This window comes from Fundulus heteroclitus, unplaced genomic scaffold, assembly GCF_011125445.2.
Source record: "Fundulus heteroclitus isolate FHET01 unplaced genomic scaffold, MU-UCD_Fhet_4.1 scaffold_58, whole genome shotgun sequence".
Lineage (NCBI taxonomy): Eukaryota > Metazoa > Chordata > Actinopteri > Cyprinodontiformes > Fundulidae > Fundulus > Fundulus heteroclitus.
Window position 1 is genome coordinate 1,750,857 of NW_023397011.1, and position 23,938 is coordinate 1,774,794.

Here is a 23,938-nt window from a genome sequence, read left to right on the forward strand (position 1 = left end):
TGTACTTATTGGCTATTATATACTTGTAATAACAAAGGAAAAATGTCAAAAAATAAAGTTAAGCACATTATCTTAAAGTAAGAGTTGTAGTATAAACTAGATGAGATTATCTATGTATATTACAAGTTTAGTGGCACTACAATGATCTATACTGCACCTATTGGCTATTATACACTTGTAATAACAATAAAAAAATCTTAAAAAATAAAGTTAAGCACATTTTCCCAAAGTAAGAGTTGTAGTATGAACTAGATGAGGTTATCTATGTATACTACAAGTTTGGTGACACTACGATGATCTATACTGTACTTATTGGCTATTACATACTTGTAATAACAATAAAAAAATCTTAAAAAATAAAGTTAAGCACATTTTCCCAAAGTAAGAGTTGTAGTACGAACTAGATGAGGTTATCTATGTATTCTACAAGTTTGGTGGCGCTACAATGATCTATACTGTACCTATTGGCTATTATATGCTTGTAATAACAATAAAGAAAATCTTAGAAAATTTAATTTAGCACATTTTCCCAAATTAAGAGTTGTAGTATAAACTAGATGAGGTTATCTATGTGTATGATGAGTTTGGTGGCACTACAATGATATAAGGTGTAGTCATTGCTCATTTTATACTTAGTCTAATAATAAAATAGGTGCCATTTGTCATTCAGGCTTTGGGAAATTCCTCAAAAAATTTATTATTTTCAAATTCAATAAATGTGGTATGATATATATGAGATAAGATACATATAAAATGAATCTGATAATAATCCACCTCTCCTTGGTGACGCTGTTGAATATTTCTCTGTGATTATGTTTCTGGGGTAGCAACTTGCACACGGTCCCTAAGTATCTGCGGAGCCGCGAGCTCTGCATTGGGTCCAATGTAATTCTCCCTGCGCGGTGGGAGACTCGTTTTGAGGAAACTACGGTTGTAGCTCACTGTCTGCCTTGCTGTGGTTACAGAGAGGTGTCTGTTTTGTAGAATAAATAATCCGCCGATGAGTTATTGATCCGGAAAAGCCGAATCTGTGAATATCTTTCTAACTTTACCCAAGTAATGAACGGCTCATCAATGCAAATCCGTGAAGGAGCGAGACCGTGAAAGGTGAACCGCAATATAGCGAAGGTTATTTACTAATGTCTAATAAAGCTCCGATGCCTTCACAGAGCAGATGCAATTTTGATTTAAACAAAAATGAGCCGCACAGTGCTGAGGCATCATTAGTGTGTTCAGCTTGAATCAGCAGGATTGGGTAGCCGGTCGACCGCCCCAAGATGGCGGCCGAAATTCCTGCGCAGCGACAGTCAATGCGGGGTCTACTATTATTATGTCTATGTCGCGCGTAGAGTTCACTACGTAACACGTGTATTTTATTAACCAATAAGCGTTGAGTCCATGACTCTGCTGGCAGCCATTGGTTGGTTCGAAAACGACCGGTTGTTTTAAACGTTAACGTAGAGCTTTGGCCAACGGTTGCGTTTTAGTCCTGTTATTGGGGAAACGATCAGCACGGTGAGTCATTGGCCCAGGTTGTGATTTTTTCTGACAATAGATAAGTTCTGTTTCCATAACTGTACCAGTTTTAGGGTATTCGTAACCTAATCACGGTTGCCTGGACGGTGTAGTTAGGAGCAGGTGGTGATTTGAGAGGCATGTTTTTGTCTCTTGAATACTGGGGAAGTATTACGTTTTCTTTGCTAACGTGTAAACGAGGTGGTGGGGACTGTACATGTAGAGCTGTTATTATTAATTCAGTCTAAACTTCCTTCGCATTTCCCATTATGGTTGTTGAAGTTGAGTGTAGAAGTCTGTTGAAGTATTAATTTGAACCGTGTATATTTTTAGACAAGCTGTTGAAGTTGAGAAGTGATTATGGCGGACACCGAGGATACTCCTGGGCGCTACGACTTTGACGCCCCGTCCTATGTTGTAGACTTCAAGGAGCTAGAAACCGACGATAAGTGGTTTGGTGAGTGTCTTATCGACGCCCTAATCCAATATTGCTTTACGCCTGAAATACTTTGTTATTGCTCTGTTTCCAAAATGTGCCACTTCCTGTTTGAGCCGAGATGCGCTATGGGTTTGCTTAACCATTAAAATATAACTATATCCACTGTATCACTTTAAGAACCTACCTCCACTTTTATGTTAATAAACAATTTTTTATTTTTCACCTGGTGAACAAAATTAAATCCAGTATGTATTTTAATGAAACAAAAGTACTATATTTCTGTTTAAGAAAAGTGTAAACTATGGATCTGAAACATGAATTATTTTTTTCCCCCTGTTTAATGAAAAGAGAAATCAAGACTACAATGCCAATACCCTTTGAGTGTGTGGGTGTTTTTTTGTTTTTTTTTTTGTTTGTTTTTTTAACATGGGAAAGGTTGCATCTCACAGTTTTCCTTTTACAGGATCAACTTCTGAGTTGATGAATAAAAAGTGTGCAATTTTTCAAGGGTGGGCCAGGAGCTGCACAAATGGCCCTTGGGCTGCACTTTGGCCACCTCCCTTTTTTTTATATATATGTGTGTGTGTATGTTTGTTGATGGCATTAAAGATATTTCTACGAGCATTAAATTAGGGTTACTTATTCCTGTATAAACCCGGTTTGTAAAGTGCCTTGAGATGACATGTATGATGAATTGGTACTATATAAAAATTTAATTGATCTCAACTCCAACACAGGGAAGTTATTTTAGCTTTTTGTTGACTGTCATGAACAGAAAAACGTGTTGAGGGAGCAGATCCTCACCTCATCACTCCTGCAAGACCAGACCAGCTGTCAATACAGGCAGATATATCTGGAGCTTATGGGAATCAAGTTGAAAGGGATGTGGAATCTGGTCAGTGCGTCCTATTACTGTATATAAGGAATCAGTTTAGGAACAAATGCCTCTATCAGACTGAACTGAAACTTTTGTGGTTTGATTGATCATTGTTTTAGGTCAAAGTCAAGCCAAAGATCTCCCATCAAACATCGTCACATCCTGGGCTGACAAGCCTCAGAAACTGGTCCTGCCAAAGAGAAGGGCTGTCAATAAACAGTCTGCAAAACCTTGCAGGTACAGTCTATGTAGTGGCTTTTATTTAAGTATTTTTTTTCACATTAAATGCCCAACCTGGGATCTGTAATGCCTTATGAATGTATTTTACGTTTCAGGGTTTCAAAACGTAAAGAGACGACCAGTGGTTCAGCTGCTCCCCCGTTAAAGAAGGCAAAAAAGTAAGTGGCTGAAATGGTGTCTTCCTAATAAACCTCAAATCACTAGCAAACTTTTAAGTTTGTTTTAATTATGGCTGTCTGCTGTAGGAACCCAGTCGCTCTAAATTCCAGACCCAGTTTTCACAGGAGTGAGAAGCAGAGTTCAAAGATGACACAGAAGGCCCCTGAAGCCATTTCCTCTACACTTACAGAGTAAGTCTGCAACATTAAGTTTTTACGCAGTCTGAATGTAGCAATTTATGAATTCTGTATTAAACCAGTACAACAGCCAAGTGTTTCATAGATGAAATCCAGGTAATGATTTGGTTCTGCTGTCCGTTGACAGACATTGGTACATGCCGTGTATCACACTGTTCTTTGCTTTACGGTTATTTGTGATTGAAGCACATTTATGAAATATCTCAAAACTGCATTTGACAAACTGATTTAAAATAAATTTATTATAAAGTGCATAGTTGGCTCTTACAAGGTCACTTTTTTAAAAGGCAAGGAACCAATAATCCTCCAAAGCTAATTTGACAACTTCAGTTGATGTGTGGGTTGATGGTGCTAAATTGTAATTTTTGGATTTCTTTCTATGCATTTCTTATTGAAAAGATAAAACTGAACTCGATTGACGCTCTAGTCTAAAACCTATGAAAATTAGCTAGCTATAGAAATATGACTACAGTTTTTTTTTTTTTTTTTTTTTTTTTTTTTTTTTTTTTTTTTTTTTTTTTTTTTTTCTAGTGATCATGCTTTTAACTCAAACTGAGTTCACATTTTTAGTTGGTGTGGACTTCCAGGTATGAGTATCTTGATAAGAAAACTTACATTGTCTAGCATCTACTGTACTTAAAACCTGTTGTATCTTCTGTTAAAGAAGTTACAACAGGTTTTACATCTCAAATTATTGCTTTCAATGCAATAATTAGAGTTGTTGGAACCAATGAGTTTCAGACAATCCAGTGGAATTATATATTTAACACTACATTTTTCAGGCATTCTGCAATCTGGTAATACATAATGTATCAGGATATTTACCTAGAAAATGTATATAAATGGACATATTTACATTTACCCAAGTCGTTGCACTTTTTTCCCTGGCCACGCTGCTGCAATAACATACTCTGCCACTCTACTTCCTGCAGCCATTCATCTTAATGGTCTTTGTTTCAAAGATAGCCCAATGATGGTGCTCAGTCTGCGTTCCCCCTTCCAGATGCACCTCTGTTCTACTCCAGTATGATTTAACATAGAAAAATGTTAAACAGGGGACAGCTCAACTGGCAAATGGTGAAGCCACAAAACAAAACGGGGCGCCTCCTACTACTACCGTGTAGCAGTAAGGCTAACCCAAACAAAGGTTGGTCTTCTATTCTGAAACTGAAGACATTTCACTTTCCTTACAGGAAGCTTTTTCAATTCAATATGTCTGGAGTAGCATGGAGTTTCAAGCTTTATAGACCTGTCGACGAGGTCTCGTTAGAGTTTGGAGTCGCACGTAGATTAATGTGGAACTGATCGGCCCTCACAATGTAGAGTGATAGGCATCATTGTTTGCCTGGCTCAAAGGAGAAATGTGGTCACATGCATGGAGGAGTGAAAATGCGTGTTTGAATGAATAAACCCTGTACATAAAGTTTGAAATGTTTCCAAATAGCAGACTTGGCTTGGTTCGGCACTTGCTCCATATTGCTATTTTCTGCTTAACCGCTGTTGCAAACATAGAAAGGACTAGATCACATAACTGCAGTGTGTATGATATTAATAAAGAACTGACTGGATAGGAATGCTGGATCTAAATCAATTATCTGATATCCGATCCAGCTAATTGGTTTATCAGAGCCAATATCTGATCCGGATATCAGATCGGTGCCTCTCTAGTGTGATTGGTCGAATGTGTAAAGTGCTTTGAATGGTCAGTATGACTGGAAAAGCGTGATTAAGTTCAGTCAATTTACATCTACAGGCTGAGCACCTCTGAAGAACTGGAGTTGGAACGCATCAGAAGCCTCCAGAGGGAAGTGTGTCTGCAGCTCAAGAGAAACGAGGCCAGCTACAAAGCTGCTCTGGCTGACAGTGAGTGAACAGTTCTGTAGTGCTGCAACTGGCATAAATTGTTTTGGAAATTTTAAAATCACTCTTTTCAGAGCCACCACCAAAGAAATTGGCTCCCTCGGTAACCGTGCCTAAAGAGTTTCACTTCAACACTGACTCCCGCCTTAAAGCAGCAATTTCATCGAACTCTTCGCAGAAGGAGGTGGACTTCATACATCAGCTACGACGGCCCTCCTCCCCTGTGAGTCGCTCCCACATAAAGCAGCAGCGGCCCTTCTTTGATTTCAGAAGAAATTTTGAAATGGGCAGCTTGGGATTTTGATAAAATTTAACATGAAATACTGAGGGCAGTAGTTGTGTGTATATTTTTGGTAGCTATTGGTTTGGCCTCTGTTATTGAGTTGAGATTATGTAGAACTATAAAGGCACAGGCTGCCAATGTATAGTTTATGCCTAATTACCTTGGTTTTCATTTAAGGCAAAGGCAAGGAAAGGAGCCACGGTGCCCAAACCCTTTAACCTATCTGTAGGCCACAAGAATGTGAAGGAGGAGCCTGGAAGTTACATTCCTATGGCCCAGCAGATAGTGCAATTCCAGAAGAGGACCCCTACCCGATACCACTTGCGCAGCCGCAGAACTCAAGACAGAGGTGAGGCAATGTTTCTGGTAAAGATGCAAGATACACTGCCGTGACACTTGAAAGACCAATGTACTAATTGCTGCAGATTTGTTGAAACCATGCTTTTGTGTCCAAAACCGCCTGTGTTGCGCCCCCAAGGTTTAACGAGCATCTTGCACTAAATTTCTTATCTGTATTGGTTTAAAAGAGATTGTGACATCACCCAGAAAAACTGATGTCACTAACTCTGCTGCTGTGGGGTACAAAGCTGTTCTGTCTTATCTGCCAAAGCAAGTTGGTAGTGTATGTGTACTCTTGTTACAATGGGGAGAAACTGTAGCAGGTTGCCTTGGTTCTGGAGGCTTGCACATAGACCCATCCTGTCCTCCACTGCCTCAGTAGCACCAGCTTCATGCATCACTGAGTCAGCGCCTTCAGCCTACTTCGGTGACAAGGGGGCCAAAAAAATCATCCAAAAGACGGTGGTAAAACCACCAGATGTCACCCTGGTTAAAAAAGGGTTCTCTCCTTTGTTGCCTCCAATTCCTCACTCTCTTCCTCTCCTCCTTCATCACTAACTTTCCCCTTAGATGCCTCGCCTGCCTGACAGTTTCCCTGATTTCAGCCAATTGAGCATGTTTGCGAGAATGATTGAAACAGAGACCACAAGCCATGTCCGCATATACAGCACAATGCAGATATTTTATCTTAAAATGAAGCATAGATTTCTTTTAAATATATTTGTGTGAATACTGTAACGTTCCGTTACGACACCCAAGCACCAGACCGACCGCATTACAGTTTTCAGCTCGCACACACTACACTTTGAGAGGATGTAACTTAACGACTGTGGTATTAATCTACACAAGGATTCCCAACCAATTACAAATGCAAAATCCCAGAGAACCTCATTCACCAAGCTAGAAAAAGTTCAGACGGCTTTTTTTATTTATTTTTTTATAAAGACTTAGTTTTTATAACTAGTTGGTTGGATAAAGGGTCATTTGAATTCAGTGTTTATTTAACAGATAGGTCAGGGCTGCACTTAAAATATGTTTTCAATTTTTTGATAAGCAATTTTTTATTTTTTTTTAATGGTGTCAAAAGGGTGCTATTTTTTATTTTTTTCCTGCACCTTGCTTGAGTTTTTTATTTTTTATTTTTTTTTGTGAAAAAGCTGATGTGCAAAATTGGAGATGGAAACATTTGCCAAATATTTACCTTAAATGACCTGCTGTTTTTGCTTAAACTTTTATTTTCCCATGACAATTGTATTAAACAATCTGTCATTCAATTTTATTTATATAGGGCCAAATCATGAAACATATCATCTCAAGGCACTTTACAAAATCAAGTACAATCATATTATACAGATTCGGTCAGATTATACAGATTGGTCAAAAATGTCCTATATAAGGAAACCAGTTGATTGCATCAAAGTCCTGACAAGCAGCATTCACTCCTGGGGAAGCGTAGAGCCACAAGGAGTGTCGTCTGCATTGTCCATGGCTTTGCTGCAATCCCTCATACTGAGCAAGCATGAAGCGACAGTGGGAAGAAAAACTCCCCATTAACGGGAAGGAAAACCTCCGGCAGAACCGGGCTCAGTATGAACGGTCATCTGCCTCGACCAAGACTCAAGAACACTTCAAAAGAACCATTTTAAGGCCTGATTAAAGTCTTCAAAACACAGTTGTGTCCATAGATTTATACACATTTTGAAATATTGCATTGGGAAATGCTAAAATTCAGAATAGCTTTTTGTGAAATTTACGTAGTTGTTACTCTATTGAATATTTATTTTTATTTTTTTTCCAAAACTGGAGATGGAAACACATTTGCTGGATAAGTTCTCACTTGGTGAATGTTTTACATGACCAGCTGCTTGCTGTCGTCCTCTTCCTGTTTACTATAACATGCATAAAATGGCATTTATTTCTCCAAGTCCACTGCAACTATCATTGCCAGTACAAATTGACATGAGTGATCAATTGTCCGATAGTAACACATTCTTGAAAACATTTGGTGTGGCCTAGTCTGCAACCTTTACTACAGCCATGCAGAACGTTGATGTCTGGGTAATTTGCTCCATACCAGTGGATGGAAATGCACCTAATTCACATCTCATTCCTTGCAACATTTTAAAGGTTCACTCAAAATTCACATGGCTATGGACTTGAAGCCTACTCTTGCTTATGCAAAATAAGTGGTACAGCCAACTGCGAATTTTGGATGTATGGGCAGTGTAGTGTCGTATAGAAAGTATAATTTCTGTTGTAAATCTTAATCCGCTTTATACATGCTGATCATAATTAGAATATCATGAAATGTTTTTTGTAAAAGTGAAATTTTTATATTTGCATTCATTACAGACTGATATTTCAAGTGTTATAATTTTGATTATAACTGACAATGAAAACCCCATAAACGGCGTCAGAAAATGTGAATGTTGTGAAAAGGTCCAATAGAGAAGACATGTGGTGCCACACTCTATCAAGCTAATTAACTTGAAGCACCTGCAAAGGCCTTTAAATGGTCTGTCTAGATCTGTAGACCACACGTTCATGGGCAAGACTGCTGACTTGACAGTTGTCCAAAAGATGACCATTGACACCTTGCACAAAGTGTTGAAATTAATACGGGCCTGCTTATTTCTGAAGGCCTGTCCTTCCCCGGTTTAAGATTTGACAGCAAAGGAGAAATAATTTCATAGGCAAACATTTAAAATATGCATATTTCATTTGGAATTCCAAGAGACGAAGAAGTTACAAGCTTAGTTTGTCACCCACGTCCTTCTCCCAGGCATCACAGCTTCTTTGCCTAACGTCTTCTTTGCAAACCCATCTTTTTATCATAGTGACTAGCCCATCCCGATTAGTTTGGGGGTTTTGGGCCCAGACATTGTCTCCAGGTTCTATCTGTTCTCAAAACAAAGAGGCTCTTCTCTCAAGGTTTTCATGCAGTATGGCTGATTTTTAGTGCCCAAAATGTCCTACCAGGCATCCCATCCCCTCAGAGGGGAGACAGTTTAGAGGCCAGAAGCACCTCTTATTACTCTCCATAAAAATGCTGATTGATGATTTTCACAACAGAAGGCAAGACACAAAAGTTAATTGCTAAAGAGGCTGGCTGTTCATTAGGGCTGTGCATAAAAATCGATATAAAGATTAATATCGATATTTTTAAAAACGATTTAATATCGATATTCTGGCTTTCAATATCGATATACCTCCCAACCTCTAGGGGGCGTTATTACAGCGCAACCATTACAGTTCACAGCGAAGGAGAGCAAGTGAGACGAATTTGTGGAACGGCCGACAGGATTTTAGAAGCTCCTTTGTCCCTAAAATGAGATGTTTGGGCACATTTTTGGTTTCTGTGACACGTTAAATGCATTGAAGCAAATGCACTTTATTTTCCTGTTAATATGTCTGTGATCAATAAATAGAACATAAACATAATATTTGGCTGATTTTGGTGATTGAATCACTGAGCATTAATTCAAAGTAATAAATATCGATATTGGAATCAAATCAAGCTGAGCTATGTATCGAGAATTGTATCGTATCGTGAGCTGTGTATCGAGAATCGTATCGAATCGGCTCATCCTAGATGATACCCAGCCCTACTGTTCATAGAGCTCTGTATCCAAGCACATTAATAGAGCGGTGAGGGGAAGGAAAAGATGTGGTAGAAAGTGTCCAAGCAATAGGGATGACTGCACCCTGGAGAAGAATGTGAAACAAAACGCATAAAAAATGTGTGGGAGATTCAGACAGTGGACTGTCCCTGGAGTCAGGGCTTCAAGAACCACTACGCACAAATGTATAAGATATGGATTTCAGCTGTTGCATTCGTTGTGTAAAGCAACAATCAGTTACTTCGACTGCAGTCATGTCTTGATGACATCAAAAGCTGGATGACTTTAAATTTCCTGCATTTAAATTCTGACAAGACAGAAGTTGTAATCTTTGGGCCAGAGTCTTCAAAAAATAAAGTTCTTAATCAATCACTTAATCTGGATGGCATTAACTTGGCCTCTGGTAATAAAGTTAAAAATCTTGGTGTTGTTTTCGACCAAGACATGTCATTTAAATCCCATATTAAACAGATTTCCAGAGTTTCCTTGTTTCACCTCCGGAATATTGCCAAAATTAGAAACATTCTGTCCAGGAGTGATGCTGAAAAACTAGTCCATGCATTTGTTACTTCAAGGCTGGACTATTGTAATTCTTTACTATCAGGAAGTCCACAAAATGCAGTTTGAAGTCTTCAGTTGATCCAAAATGTTGCAGCAAGAGTTCTGATGAAAATCAACAAGAGGTATCATATTTCTCCAATTTTAGCTTCCCTTCATTGGCTTCCTGTTAAATCAAGAATAGAATTTAAAATTCTCCTTCTAACGTATAAAGCCCTTAATAATCAAGCTCCATCATATATCAGAGCTCTGATTACCCCGTATGTTCCTAACAGAGCACTTCGCTCTCAGACTGCAGGTCTGCTGGTGGTTCCTAGAGTCTCTAAAAGTAGAATGGGAGGCAGATCCTTTAGCTATCAGGCTCCTCTCCTGTGGAACCAACTCCCAGTTTTGGTCCGTGAGGCAGACACCCTATCTATTTTTAAGACTAATGTTAAAACTTTCCTTTTTGACAAAGCTTATAGTTAGAGTGGCTCATACCCTGAGCTATCTCTATAGTTGTGCTGTGATAGGCCTAGGCTGCTGGAGGACATCAGGGTCTAATTTTCTCACTCTACTGATTTCTACTGTTCTCCAGTTTTTGCATTGTATTACATTGAAATGACTGTCGTCATTTCAGCTTTTAACTTTTTGCTCTCTCTTTTTCTTCATAGTAGGTACACCTGGTATGGCGTTCTGTTAACTGTGACATCATCCAGAGAAGACGGCTCACCCGCTACTTCCATCTAATGTAGAACAGATTACTAGATCAATGTGTGCTTCTGTGCTTTTGTTTCTCTTGTTGTGTCTCTGTTCTGTCTTCTGTAACCCCAGTCGGTCGAGGCAGATGACCGTTCATACTGAGCCCGGTTCTGCCGGAGGTTTTTCCTTCCCGTTAATGGGTGGTTTTTCTTCCCACTGTCGCTTCATGCTTGCTCAGTATGGGGGATTGCAGCAAAGCCATGTACAATGCAGACGACTCTCCCTGTGGCTCTACGGTTCCCCAGGCGTGAATACTGCTTGTTGGGACTTTGATGCAATCAACTGGTTTCCTTATATAGGACATTTTTGACCAATCTGTATAATCTGACCCAATCTGTATAATATGATTGAACTTGATTTTGTAAAGTGCCTTGAGATGACATGTTTCATGATTTGGCGCTATATAAATAAAATTGAATTGAACAAGAAACGGGGTCAGAAGCATCTTGCCTGGGCTAAAGACAAAGGAAAGGCTTAAAAGGACTTCTAAGTAATTAGTGCTGTACATGCTCTTACTTTTCATGTTCATACTTTTCAGTTGGCCAACATTTCTGGAAACCCTTTTTGTGTTAGTCTTAAGTAATCAAATTTTCTGAGATCCCAAATTTGGTGTTTTACATTAGTTGTCCATCATCATCATCATTAAAAGAATTAAACACGTGAAATCGGGCTGTGTAATGAATTAAAATTTTCACTTTTTGAATAGAATTACTAAAAAATCTTTTCATGATGCTCTATATGACCAGGACCTTTATGTACAAATTTTGTTCTGGATTGTACTATGCTCACTGTGCTTACTTCTACAATAACACAATAAATGGGTGTGTATACACTTGCAGCTCAGCAAGAATTTTCTTGTATTTTGCCACCAAAACAAGGCTTGGGGTTTTTTTTTTTTTTTTTTTTTTTTTCCCTCTCGATACCCGTTTTAGGATTAAGGTGTACTGGGAATGGCTAGGACTAAGGAGGAATTGAAGTCATGGACAAGTCGTCAGTAAATGTCTAAAACAGGGTGGTTGACATTTTCAGATGCACGAAGAGCCTCATTTTGGTAGGTAAATGATTGCCTCTTATCAAGGAACCATGTGTTTTTTTTTATTTTATTTTTTTTTATACCTTTTTAACAGATTTATATGAGATGGAGGTACATCCTGAATGCACTCATACCTGAGGGTAATTTAAAAATGCCAAATAACCTACCCTTTAAATCTAGGAAAAAGGCAGAATGCCTAGAGAAACCTATGCATGGATGGGGATAACATGCAGAAATACTGAGAACTTTAATGTTGCAAGGCAATTGTGCTACCATGCAGTCCAGTGAATAAACAGCCAGCTATTAATCTTCCTTTTTAGTTTTTGCTTTTAAAGTAGAGTTATTTACTTTTAATTATTTCTGGGAATTGCCAGGGCCATCTCCGCTCAAGGGTCACCACCTGCATCTCACACAACCACACTCCCCCCAGCTGATGACCCGTCAGAGAAGCCGTCCAACATCTGTGAAGAGCAGCGCAGAGCTGGAGGCAGAAGAGCTGGAAAAACTTCAGAAGTAAGGCCCTGTTTCAAAATGACTTGAGTTGGAAATATCTGTATGGGATCAGTGTTATTTATGCCTTAACCTTGTGTAAGAAAGTTGTGTCCCTAGTTGGTGCTTCAGGTTGGAAATTGTGTTCACAGGTTTAAAATCAAAGCTCTAGAACTGAACAAGAAGATTCTAAAATGTCCAGAGGAGCTGAAGAAGCCAGCGGTGAAGGAGCCCACTGTACCTGAAGGGTTTGAGTTGGAGATTGAGAAGCGGCTCCAGGAGAGGCAGGTTAACAAGAAGCCACAGGACCATGAGAAGTGCTACAGTTTTAAAGCAAAGCCTCTGCCAAAAAAGGTCCTGGATAGTGTTGTGGTGAGTCCCATTCTAAATCTGTAACTCATCCTGTGTACTGTCACGATAATCTATCGCACGATAACTTTTAATCAAATTGATTTTAAAATAAGCGTGATAATTTGCATAGGCATGCTTGCTTATTTCCTCGTGTGTTTTTGTCTCCTCCTCCTTCTGTCTAATCGGTATCTGCTCACCCCTCCCTCGTTTCCTCAGTGGTTAGGTAGACACGGTGCAGGGTGTTTGTTGTTGATATATTTTTAATTTTTTAAACCAAATAGCGACACCCGCTTAATTTGTCTCAGCCTGTAGGTTGAGAGGATACACTGGATTTTCCCCACTATAGAGCACACCTCAATATGAGTTGAAGCCACAAAGTTTAAAAAAAAAAAAAAAGGAAATGCACTTAAGCCGCTCCGGGCTAAAAGCCACTGATATCGACTGAACCGATTACATAGTTTAACTGAACATAACTAGTTTCCAAAGGGTGCCTGTAGCATAAAAGTAAAAGTGCTTATCAAACAAAGCAAAAGCTGATTGGTTTATTCATCGTCCTCCTGCGCACCGAAACTACTGAAGTCACCGTCTTCTGTGTCTGAGTTGAACAACCTCAGAGTGTTGCGTACCTTTTGTGTCGCTGTCATCCCGGGGTGAAGCTGTGGTGCCCTCTTCACGCAGCTGTCCAGCCTTTTGGAATCTGTTGGTGATGGTGGATTCCTTCACGCTGCCCCAAGCTGTTAGGATCCACTGACAGACATCAGAAAATGATGCTCTTCACATGGAGCCAGTTTTTGTGAAGGATTTATCGCCACTAGTCATCCAAGCATCCTATTCACCCCGCTTGATTCACACTGATGTCCAGGGGTTGCAAAAACTTGTTGTAGCTGCAGGAATTGAGTTTGTTCTCTTGATGACTGCTTTTACTGATTCTGTGATGTGCGCCCTCATACTGTCCAAAACAAGCGTTGTTGTTTTTTGTTTGTTTTTTTTTCGGTGGAAAATATCCTCCTGGGTGCTTTCTGTATCACTCCGTTAAACAGTCCTTCATTACTTTCTTGCATCTATCCTTTCTGGTTGACTTTAACTACAATGTCCTTTTGCGAGTTGGTTTTTGGGCAATATTTTGTGCTTAAAAATGACCATCGGGGTACTTCTTTCCAGAGGCGGTGCAGCCCAGGATGCTGGTGAAAACCACTGGACACGAGGGGGCACATTCACCTTAATGGATGATGCACCTGTCTCATTTAGTCCTGGTCAGAGGCAGCTCAAATGTCAATGGCACTTCATCCTTGTTTATGTCTGGTCCTATGGCGTTCTCCGGGGGTGTACAGTACTTGCGTTGTTATGCAATTATGGTAGTTGAAAAGGGGTCTCTAAAATGACAATGATTTATCGGAATAAGTTTTAGGAAAGTTATCGTCCAGCAACATTTCCTATCGTGACAGGCATACCTGTGTGAGAGAACATAAGTGTTTTATAATGGGTAGTGACCCAGATGTATTGTTGACAGGGCTTACCTGAGAGGAAGGTAGCATATCCAACAGTACCAGAATCTCCAGCATTTGCCTTGAAGAAGAGAGTTCGTACAGAGCGCAAGGTTGATGAAGTAAGGAACTACCTCCTCATTTGGTTCTCTTCAGGTATTGTAACTCTTCTTTGATTCTATAACTTAAATTTTTTTTTTTTTTTTTTTGTTGTTGGCAGGTAAAGCTACCCTCACCGGTCAAAGCTGTCCCGGTTCCCCACTTTGGTGTTCCATTCCAGCCTCAACTTCCAGAAAGCCACAATGTGGAGGTGTGTCCGTTCTCATTTGAACAACGGGATAAAGAAAGGCATGCTCTAAAGGAGAAGAGGCTGGCAGACTGGCAAAATGAAGAGGTAAGGTCCCATTTGTCCTGAAACATCACACTTCAGAGTCCACACAGCTTACCATCTATCTCTGCTTCCAGGTGCCACAGTTCAAGGCGCAGCCACTTCCAGACTTCAACACAGTGGTCCTCCCTGAGAAGAAGAGGCTAGAACCCACCAAGCCTGAGCCCTTCAGACTCCAAATCGATGAGCGGGGGGCTGCAAAGCACAGGCAGTGGGAGCAGATGGTAGGACAGGTTTCACCCTAGCTGGATGCTCTTTAAATTTGTAGCTGTCTTTAAGTTGACCATCTTATGTCCTGCAGGTGAAAGAGGAGCAGAAACAACAGGAGGAGGCAGCTATATTTAAAGCCAGGCCCAACACGGTCACTCACAAAGAACCTTTTCGACCTAAAAAAGAGAACCGTACAGCTCTGGGTAAGATTAGAAACCAGCCTATATGGTAGAGAACTGATGCTGATGTAGAGCTGGGCAATATATTGGAATTTTATTTATTAATGTTTTTTTGTTTGTTTTTTTGTTTTTGTTTAGATATACAGCACTGTCTCAGAAAATTTGAATATTGTGATAAAGTTCTTTATTTTCTGTAATGCAATTAAAAAACATGAAATGTCATACATTCTGGATTCATTACAAATCAGCTGAAATATCGCAAGCCTTTTATTGTTTTAATATCGCTGATTATGGCTTACAGCTTAAGAAACCCAAATATCCTATCTCAAAATATTAGAATATTGTGAAAAAGTATACTAGTAGGCTATTTAACTAATCACTTGAATTGTCTACTAAACCAAGTTGAGTGTTTTTTCAAGGCTCAGGAAACCCTGCAGTGTTTCGAGTTAATTAAACTAAATCACAAGTATGGTAGTGGTTAAGAGACGACATAAGATTCTCACAGTAACTGGTGTACTGACTATGGCATTACTGTCCTTGATTGGCCTGCCAATTCCCCTGACCTGAACCCCATAGAGAATTTGTGGGGTATTGTGAAGAAACTGAAAGACACCAGACCCAACAATGCAAATGAGTTAAAGGTCGCTATTGAAGCATCCTGGGCATCCATAACACCTCAGCAATGCCACAGGCTGATTGCCTCCATGCCACGCCACATTGATGCACTAATCTGTGCAAAAGGATTCTCAACCAAGTACTGTGTGCATTAATGGACATTTTCAAATGTTTTTTGTTTTGCTGTTATAATTTTTTTTTACTTGGTCTGAGGAAATATTCTAATTTCTTAAGCTGTAAACCATAATCAGCGATATTAAAACAATAAAAGGCTTGCAATATTTCAGTTGATTTGTAATGAATCCAGAATGTATGACATTTCATGTTTTTTAATTGCATTACAGAAAATAAAGAACTTTATCACAATATTCAAATTTTCTGAGACAGTCCTGTAATACATGACTCATTTATATCAAGATTGGTCTGTGCTATAATTACTCTTGTATATATTCCAGTAGATTATTTTTCACCTGTTTCCAAATTTATCAACAGCTGTCTGTTAATGTGCCTCTGAGATGTTTGGACTAAAGCTTTGAGTTGGTTTCCTTTTTTATAATTGCTTTATGAAAATAAAACTTGCCATACATCGGTATTCAGCCTAAAAATATCTACTACTTTTGATCCATATCGCCTACCCCTATGCTGATGGCCTATAAGCACAATTTGTCAAAACCACAAAATTGCAGCCAACTGACAGACTACTGATTTGGGATTGTGATAACTATTTGCAAGAGCTGTTATGAAGGGTTCCAGTCAATTTATTTATTTTATTTTTTTTCTTTTCTTGGGAGCGCTTAGATTTTTCTCTTCCACTCAACTTTCCATTAATATCCTAGGATACAGTTCTGTATGAGCAGCCAACCTCACTTTTTCTCCTATTTATCAAGTCTTTTATCTGTTTCTGTTATCAGTCTTGCTCTAATTGTGTATAATTCCTCTACTTGATTGGCAGATCTAGATGTAAAGTGATTTGAATTCAGAGTTATGAATAGGCCTGTCACAATAACAGATTTTGCTGGACGATAGTTTTCTAAAAATTATTGTGATTAATCATTTATGTGAAGACCTTTTTCAACTTGTATGATAATGGCGTAATGCAAGTATATCCTCTCAACCTACCAGCTCAGACAAATGAAGTGGGTGGCGTCATTTGGTTTGAATCCCAAAAACTCCTACCCATGTTTGGTTTACCAACCATGTTTGGTTTAGACCAACAATTGAATTTCGTTTGTCTCCCCCTAACAAGGCTCTCAAATTAACTTTGAGCATGTGCCTACCTAACACAAGCTGAGTTTTCCCACTGTTATTAGCCTGGCTTGTTGCCACCTTAAAGAAGACTCTGCGTGAGAGGGATAGTGTTATATTTGTGCCACTGACTTGTGTGCATATCCACACCAGTCTCACTGCGCGCTCATCTAAGCCTCATGCTTAGAAAAGGAAAATGTTGTTCCTCAGTGTCTTAATCTGTTAAATCCCCACCACATGCAGTGTTAAAGTATATCACGTTCTATAAGACTGAGCAGTTTCCTTTCCTGCTCAATTGCAAAAGATCATGCCCATCTGCCCAGAACAGCATTGGAATCAAAAAATCTTTTCCACAATGAAGTAATGTGAGCTGCACCAACTCCAGATAGGACTTCTGGAAAAATAAAATCCTTAAAGATTTTTCTTTTTTTAGTGTTTATGAAGTTAAATTGCTGTGGCAATCATTTTAACTTGTGTCAAGTCTCAAACCTTTTTCATAGGTAAAATTATAACAAGCCTGAAATAACTTTTGCCAACATAGACTTCCACGTTTGCCTTTGGAGCCAAGACAGATTTCAGTAAGTCACAGGATTCTTGAGTGATTCTAGGTTACAAAGCTGCAGCCTGATATGCTGGTATGTCTTGAGTGTAAACAATTTATTGGATTAATCGATTATTGAAATAATTGACTAATTTATTAATCGAATCGTTAACTTGGAGTCTACAGAAAATCATTTAATATGCTGAATCCACTTAGCAGTAATTAAGCCAGGAATTTGCATTGAACATGAAAAAACTTGCTGTCTGATGGGTTTGGGAACTACCTAGAGCTGCATTAAAGGATCATTGATCAGAGTTCCATATTTTGCTACAATGCATTAAAACCTCAATGGTTTCTTGGGTCCAAACTCCCACTGGCCAGTTTGAGGAATCTACTGTAAACCTGGTACTCTGATTTGAAGATTAAAATTCAACAAAGATTTGAGGCCAGATGTTAAACGTCCTATGAAATGTGAAAGTCAGACACACCAAACTTGTTTTCTGGAGCATTCTTATCCCACTGGTGCTTTTACTGCAGGAACCAGGCCTGCATCACTGCCAAACAGTAAATTTAATATGAAGGGAAACCCTGATATTCCACTCCTTTTTTGTGATGTTCGAAATGACAAACGTCACCAATGCTTAAATGCAGTGCTTTTGCATTATTAGCCACATCACATATTGATTCTAATAATTTTTCTGATTTGTATTTATTTTTCACTTGCTGCCTGAATGCACACATTGAAAAATCAAGTCTCTTTACCATCAATAGTCAACTTTTTTTTTTGTTGTTGTTGAACTGGACCTATAATATTTAAACTTAATTTAAACAAGACACTATTTGGTGTTATTGGGATACACTGTGCTTTAAATGTTTAGGAACCCTGTTCACATGTCCTGTGGTGTCACTTTTTTTTTCATCTCACCATCAATCATCTGGGTACCTCCTGAGAAGACATTAATTCTTCTACAGTGGTGGAGCCATTTGCCTTGGCTACAGAGCGCAGAGCCCAAGAATGGCAGGAGTATGAGCGTCAGATTGCAGAAAAGGAGGCACTGAGGGCACGGATGGAGGCGGAGCAGAGACTGGATGAGGAGAAGAAGGAGAGGGAGGAGATCGCCAGGCTGCGGCAAGAGCAGGTGAAATCCTGGTTGGATTTGTCGTTAGAGTACCTGACATCAGGTGTTTGGGTGGGGCTTCTCTGATAATGAACTTGACTGACACACCCCCACCCCCCAAAAAAACACGCTTAAGTTAATGGTTGCTGAGTCAAAATGAGCAAATTTAGACCAAGCTTGCACTAATGATTTCCTTTTAATACTGGATTAAATGAAAACGGGGCTCCAGCACATCCAGTTTAATTGATGGCTTCTATTCTACTAACAAACTACATTCATGTTTTGGTATTTAAGTCTGTTAACAGTTCAAATCAAACACCAGCAACTGTATAAATAGCTCTCATTCTTTGGAGTTAAGACAAGTGTCCCCTAACCATGCAGTCAAATAGGAGGAATGTAAATTGTGTCAGCATTGTTGCTGCTCTGTTGTGATTTACATGAACTGGTGCCAACCTTGAAGCATAGACGATAAATCTGCCTGTTACAATTTTCAACTTAAGTTTGACAGCTTTTCTTATCCTTAGGTCCACAAGGCTCAGCCCATCAGACACTACAAACCTGTTGCCGTGAAGAAGAGCGAGATTCCTCTCACAGTCCCAGAGTCACCAAACTTCTCCAAACGTTTCCGCTAATGAGTCTCTTGCATGTTGAGATTTTTTTTTTTTTTGTTCAATTCCTAACTCTTATAGTAAAGTGACTCAATACTGCCTTTTTAAATATAGTTCAGGCTGATTTCTGCCAACTTGAGTTGGTGCTTTAATTTCAGTTTCAGTCAAAAATTTGTACTTTTTTTGTTTTGTTTTTGTTTTGTTTTTTTGGCTGGGTATACAAACTTTCATTTGTAGGAACTTTCCAGATTAAATTTTGTTTTTGAAATTATGGCCTTTGTCATTACAGTATATGGTAACCACTGGTGTTCAAGAGGGGTTGTCTTAAAAACTTCATAAGTAGTAAAATATTTCAAGCTTTTTTTGATTATGGCTTACATAAAATTTAAAAACTCAAAGTTCCATCTCTGAAAGTTAGAATATTGAATAAAAGTGAAATATTGGGAAACTTTTTATTACTCCAGTATTGGAGCATTGCTTTTTTAGCAGCACACACTAAATGTTTTCAAAGCCTTCTATAATCACATGTCTTTTTTATTTTAACTTACTGAGACACTGACTTTTAGATTTTAATTAGCTTTAGGCCAGAATCAAAATTCAGGTTTAAAAATATTTCAGCCTATTGAGTCTTCCTTTTAATGGTGATGTCACACAATATTATATTAAATATATCTGTAAATGTCGTCAACCTCAAATAGTAGTTCTATCTGAATCTGATGGAATATACTAAAACAAAACCTGTGGAACGATTCTGTTTTTTATTTAGCAGTTTTAAGAATGTGATGACAGAATGACTTTAATACATTGGAATTTGTATAAATTTACAGTGCATTACAAATCCAGTGTGCTACATGGTAAAACCGGTAAGTGCTAAATAAAAACACATGGAGAGCACGATAAAATAAAGACGATAAGTAAAAGGACAAGAGTTAAATTAAAAGTTCTCCTAAAAAAAAAGGTGGGTTTTAAGGCCATGTTTAAAAGCATCCAGTCTAGGGGGTTCTTCAGGTGGTCAGGGAGAACAAATTGATTTTGACAGCTCTAATAAAAAGGTATGTGGTGACCCACTGAAATTATCTTGGGAAAAGCTAAATAAACTTATACCTCAATTATCTTTAAGAAAATAAGATGGAGTTTAATTTGTGAAAGATCACTTGCAGAAACGTAGGTCTCCTCGGAAGAGAAGTGCTGACTGCAGACGTAAGTGCTGCCGTGAAGGATTTTATAATTTGGCCCCTCGTCTCTTCTTATTGCCGTCACCCAACGGGCACGAGTCTCAGCATCAGCTGGGAAGTCGTGAACACTGAGATATGGAAAGTTTTTTTTTTGTTGTTGTTCGAGCACTGTGGGACACTGCAGTAGCAGTTTCTCTGTGATTGTGCCATGCTTGGTGGCTATGATGCTGCTGAGAGATGGACACAAGGGGAGAAAAAATAGATTTAATTATAATACTTTTTAAAACCTTTTATTTAACAAGATAAACTCCCATTGAGATTAAGATCTCTTTTTCAAAGGTTGATCTAAGAGGTCAGCAGCACATGTCATTACTAACACTAATAAAACAATTTCAGGCTTCTACTTAAAATATTCAGTATTTTGCACAAAAACTAAGAAAAAAGTGCATTAATATAAGTGCAAATAATATTATGAAGAAAATTCATAATACACAGAAAATTTAGAAACAGAAGTACTGTCCAATAGACCCACGCTAATTTTTTTTTTTTAGGAATGAACAAAAAGATTCAAATGGAATAAGATCTTTTTAATTCAGCGACTGCAATTATATATAACACCTCACCATAATCAAGTAAGGGGAACAATGTAGCAGATAAATGTATTTTTTTTTTTTTTTTTTTTTTACTCTGTGAACAAGATTTATTTCTATAATAGCAAAGCTACAGTAATCATTTTATAACATCATCAGATTAATGATAGGTAAAGTAAGCTAACAAGCTGCTGCATGTTAGCTTTGAGCTACATCAGGGATGGGCAACTTCCATAATAAAGAGGGCCACATTTTTTTTCAGCACGACCATTGGTGGGCCACATAACCACGCACTTCAAATAATTGGATAGGAAAGACGCTACAATTTATTTTCAATAAGAACAAATTTTAGATAAATTTATATCTGTATGTTTACTGCACCACAATATAACTATTTTCTGCTTATAAATGCATTTTAATATGTCCTTAAGCAAAAGACGAACCGTTTGCTTTAAAAAAAAAAATTGTAAAAAAGGGATTTAAACTCCTCCGTATCAATAAATTCAGGAGCATGGGACATTTCAAATTTACAAGGAAAGAGGCATAAAACGGAACAGAACTTAACTCAAACAATAACGTGTCTATCCAGAAACAGTGTGGGCTTAATACTGAATGCTCTATAATTGTATTTGTTATTTTTTGATTATGCACATCTGTTAGCTTTTTATTCTGAAAAATCTAATGTCCCATGCTCCTGAATGCACCATAGCTTTCTGACGCTGGCAAATGCATCACACTGGTTATGGGGTGCCGAATGTAAAATTTCAGATAAAATTCTATAGCTGGTATATTTTGATTATTTAGCTCACTTTTCTCACATTTTTTTTTTTTTTTTTTTTTTTTTTTTTTTTTTTTCCAGTGTCCTGTCTAGCACTATGGCAATAGGAATTGATATCTCAATGCCAGATGGAGCTCGACAGATTTTGCTTTTACAAGTGGAGCAAACAGCTTTCGCCATAGTGCTCCACTTGATTTATGCTTGTAAATAGCTTTATTATGATTCCTGCAAGGAGAATTTCAAATTATATGGACATGACAATGGGAGAGTAAAGGAAGAACAAAAAGTGAAAGAAAAGAAAAAAAAAAGAGTAGAGGTGAAAGAAAGGAGATAAAAGGAAGAGAATGATAAAACGTCCTGTCTGCTCCATCACCTGGAAAGAGACACAAAATGAACAGCACAACCAACAGACATAAAGCAACAGATACACTCGAATAACACCTAGATGCCATTGCTAAATCATATATATTATTATGTAAGCTGACATGTGTAATGTGATATTTGAAAAAAGAAAGTGACACAACATAAATAAATAAATAAATTATAAGATTACTGTATATAAGTGAACACTTAATACCTGGGACCCAGCACCTGTGGGAGATGTGAAAGTGCACTAGTTTAGGTGAAGATTATCCAGAAATAGCTTGATAGTGATTGTGGAGAACCAAAGACCCACCTTCCCCGAGCACAGAGGCAGGCGTCAGGGGACCCGTAACCCCGGACTCCCAAAGGGGTCCCTAAAGCAGGTCGCCCAGGAGGGGCCGACACAGGATATCTGCAACCCCCCCCCCCCCCCCAAGGAAGGAGCAGAGACGACCCCGAGGAAATCCCCCAGTCACCGCAATGCCGACGCCCTCAAGAGCCGCGGAGACGAGCCCGTGGGCTCCGCCGGCAGCCAGCCCCGCTGAAGTGGTCCCGGCCATGGGCCCTGAGGGCCAGTCGCGGGGGCGCCCCGCCCCCGCAACATTTAACTCCCTTTTCTCACATTTAAGACAGAAATTCACAATAAACAAGATCTTATATGCAATTGTCAACAATATGTTTATAAAGTAAAATAAATAGTTAAATGTTAAATCTAAATGTTAAAGCTAAATGTTAAATCTAAATGTTAAATCTATATCTAAATGTTAAATCTAAATGCTAAATCTATATCTAAATGTTAAATTTAAATGCTAAATCTATATCTAAATGTTATATTTAAATCTAAATGTTAAATCTAAATCTAAATGTTAAATCTATATCTAAATGTTAAATTTAAACCTAAATGTTAAATCTATAAATGTTAAATGTAAATGTTAAATCTATATCTAAATGTTAAATTTAAATCTAAATGTTAAATCTATATCTAAATGTTAAATTTAAATCTAAATGTTAAATGTAAATGTTAAATCTATATCTAAATGTTAAATTTAAATCTAAATGTTAAATTTAAATCTAAATGTTAAATCTATATCTAAATGTTAAATTTAAATCTAAATGTTAAATCTATAAACGTTAAATGTAAATGTTAAATCTATATCTAAATGTTAAATTTAAATCTAAATGTTAAATTTAAATCTAAATGTTAAATCTATATCTAAATGTTAAATTTAAATCTAAATGTTAAATGTTAAATCTATATCTAAATGCTAAATCTATATCTAAATGCTAAATTTAAATGTAAATGTTAAATCTGTCATGGTTGAGTTTTGGTTTGGCTTTGTTTTTCTGTTACTTTCATTTTTTCATCTCTTTTGGGTTAGGTTTGACTTTATTTATTGTTAGTTTTCAGTCATCAGTTATTTTCTGTCAATTTTCACTTCTCCTCCTCAGCAGTCAGTCACACCTGATATCATTTGCTGGTTAATTAGTCAGACCCTGGTGTCACCTGTCAGTTCTCTATTTAAACCTCCCTCTGTCTTTAGTTCAGCACTGGGCCGTCATCATCACTCCACACCTCTCCATGCCAGTCCCCGTTTGCCTTGGAAGCTTTGTTTTTGCTCCTGTTAAGGTTAGTCCAGTCAGTCACTCTAAAGACTGTTTGTTCTCTGTTTGTCCCTGGAGAGGTTCTGCTCTGTGCCCTGTTGTCTCTCAAGTTCTGCTAACCTGACTAGCCGCCCTGGAGGAGTTCTGCTCTGTGCCCTGTTGTCTCTCAGTTCTGCTAACCTGACTAGCCGCCCTGGAGAAGTTCAGCTCTGAGCCTCGGTGTCTCTCAAGTTCGGCTAACCTGACTAGCCGCCCTGGTGAAGCTCAGCTCTGTGCCCTGGTGTCTTCTATGAACTGCTAACCTGAGTGCTACGAGGCCTACTAGCCGAGCAACACCAAGC

The 23,938-nt window shown here is 38.3% G+C and overlaps 1 protein-coding gene across 2 annotated transcripts; it reads left to right on the forward strand.

Annotated features, from left to right (window-relative positions):
• The first annotated feature begins 1,427 nt into the window (after nt 1–1,427).
• Nucleotides 1,428–19,360, forward strand: tpx2 (TPX2 microtubule nucleation factor). Of its 2 annotated transcripts, none has more exons than XM_012858881.3 (17): nt 1,428–1,515; nt 1,849–1,972; nt 2,730–2,849; nt 2,951–3,068; nt 3,167–3,229; nt 3,317–3,421; nt 5,181–5,290; nt 5,362–5,510; nt 5,748–5,919; nt 12,236–12,374; nt 12,503–12,722; nt 14,212–14,307; nt 14,406–14,579; nt 14,651–14,797; nt 14,875–14,986; nt 18,318–18,502; nt 19,006–19,360. In XM_012858881.3, the coding sequence occupies exons 2-17, from the start codon at nt 1,876–1,878 to the stop codon at nt 19,111–19,113; spliced, it is 2,115 nt and encodes a 704-aa protein (XP_012714335.1). In that variant the 5' UTR covers nt 1,428–1,515; nt 1,849–1,875; the 3' UTR covers nt 19,114–19,360. The 2 variants fall into 2 exon arrangements, with proteins under 2 accessions (XP_012714335.1, XP_012714336.1); XM_012858882.3 differs by having other exon boundaries at nt 18,336–18,502.
• The last annotated feature ends 4,578 nt before the right edge of the window (nt 19,361–23,938 follow it).

Bases quoted from the DNA above. Each gene is read 5' to 3' on its own strand.
- tpx2 (XM_012858881.3), top strand. From the start codon at position 1,876: ATGGCGGACACCGAGGATACTCCTGGGCGCTACGACTTTGACGCCCCG. The intron at 3,422-5,180 runs GTAAGTCTGCAA...TTACATCTACAG, and splicing joins ATTTCCTCTACACTTACAGA to GCTGAGCACCTCTGAAGAAC. The intron at 14,580-14,650 runs GTAAGGTCCCAT...CTCTGCTTCCAG, and splicing joins CAGACTGGCAAAATGAAGAG to GTGCCACAGTTCAAGGCGCA.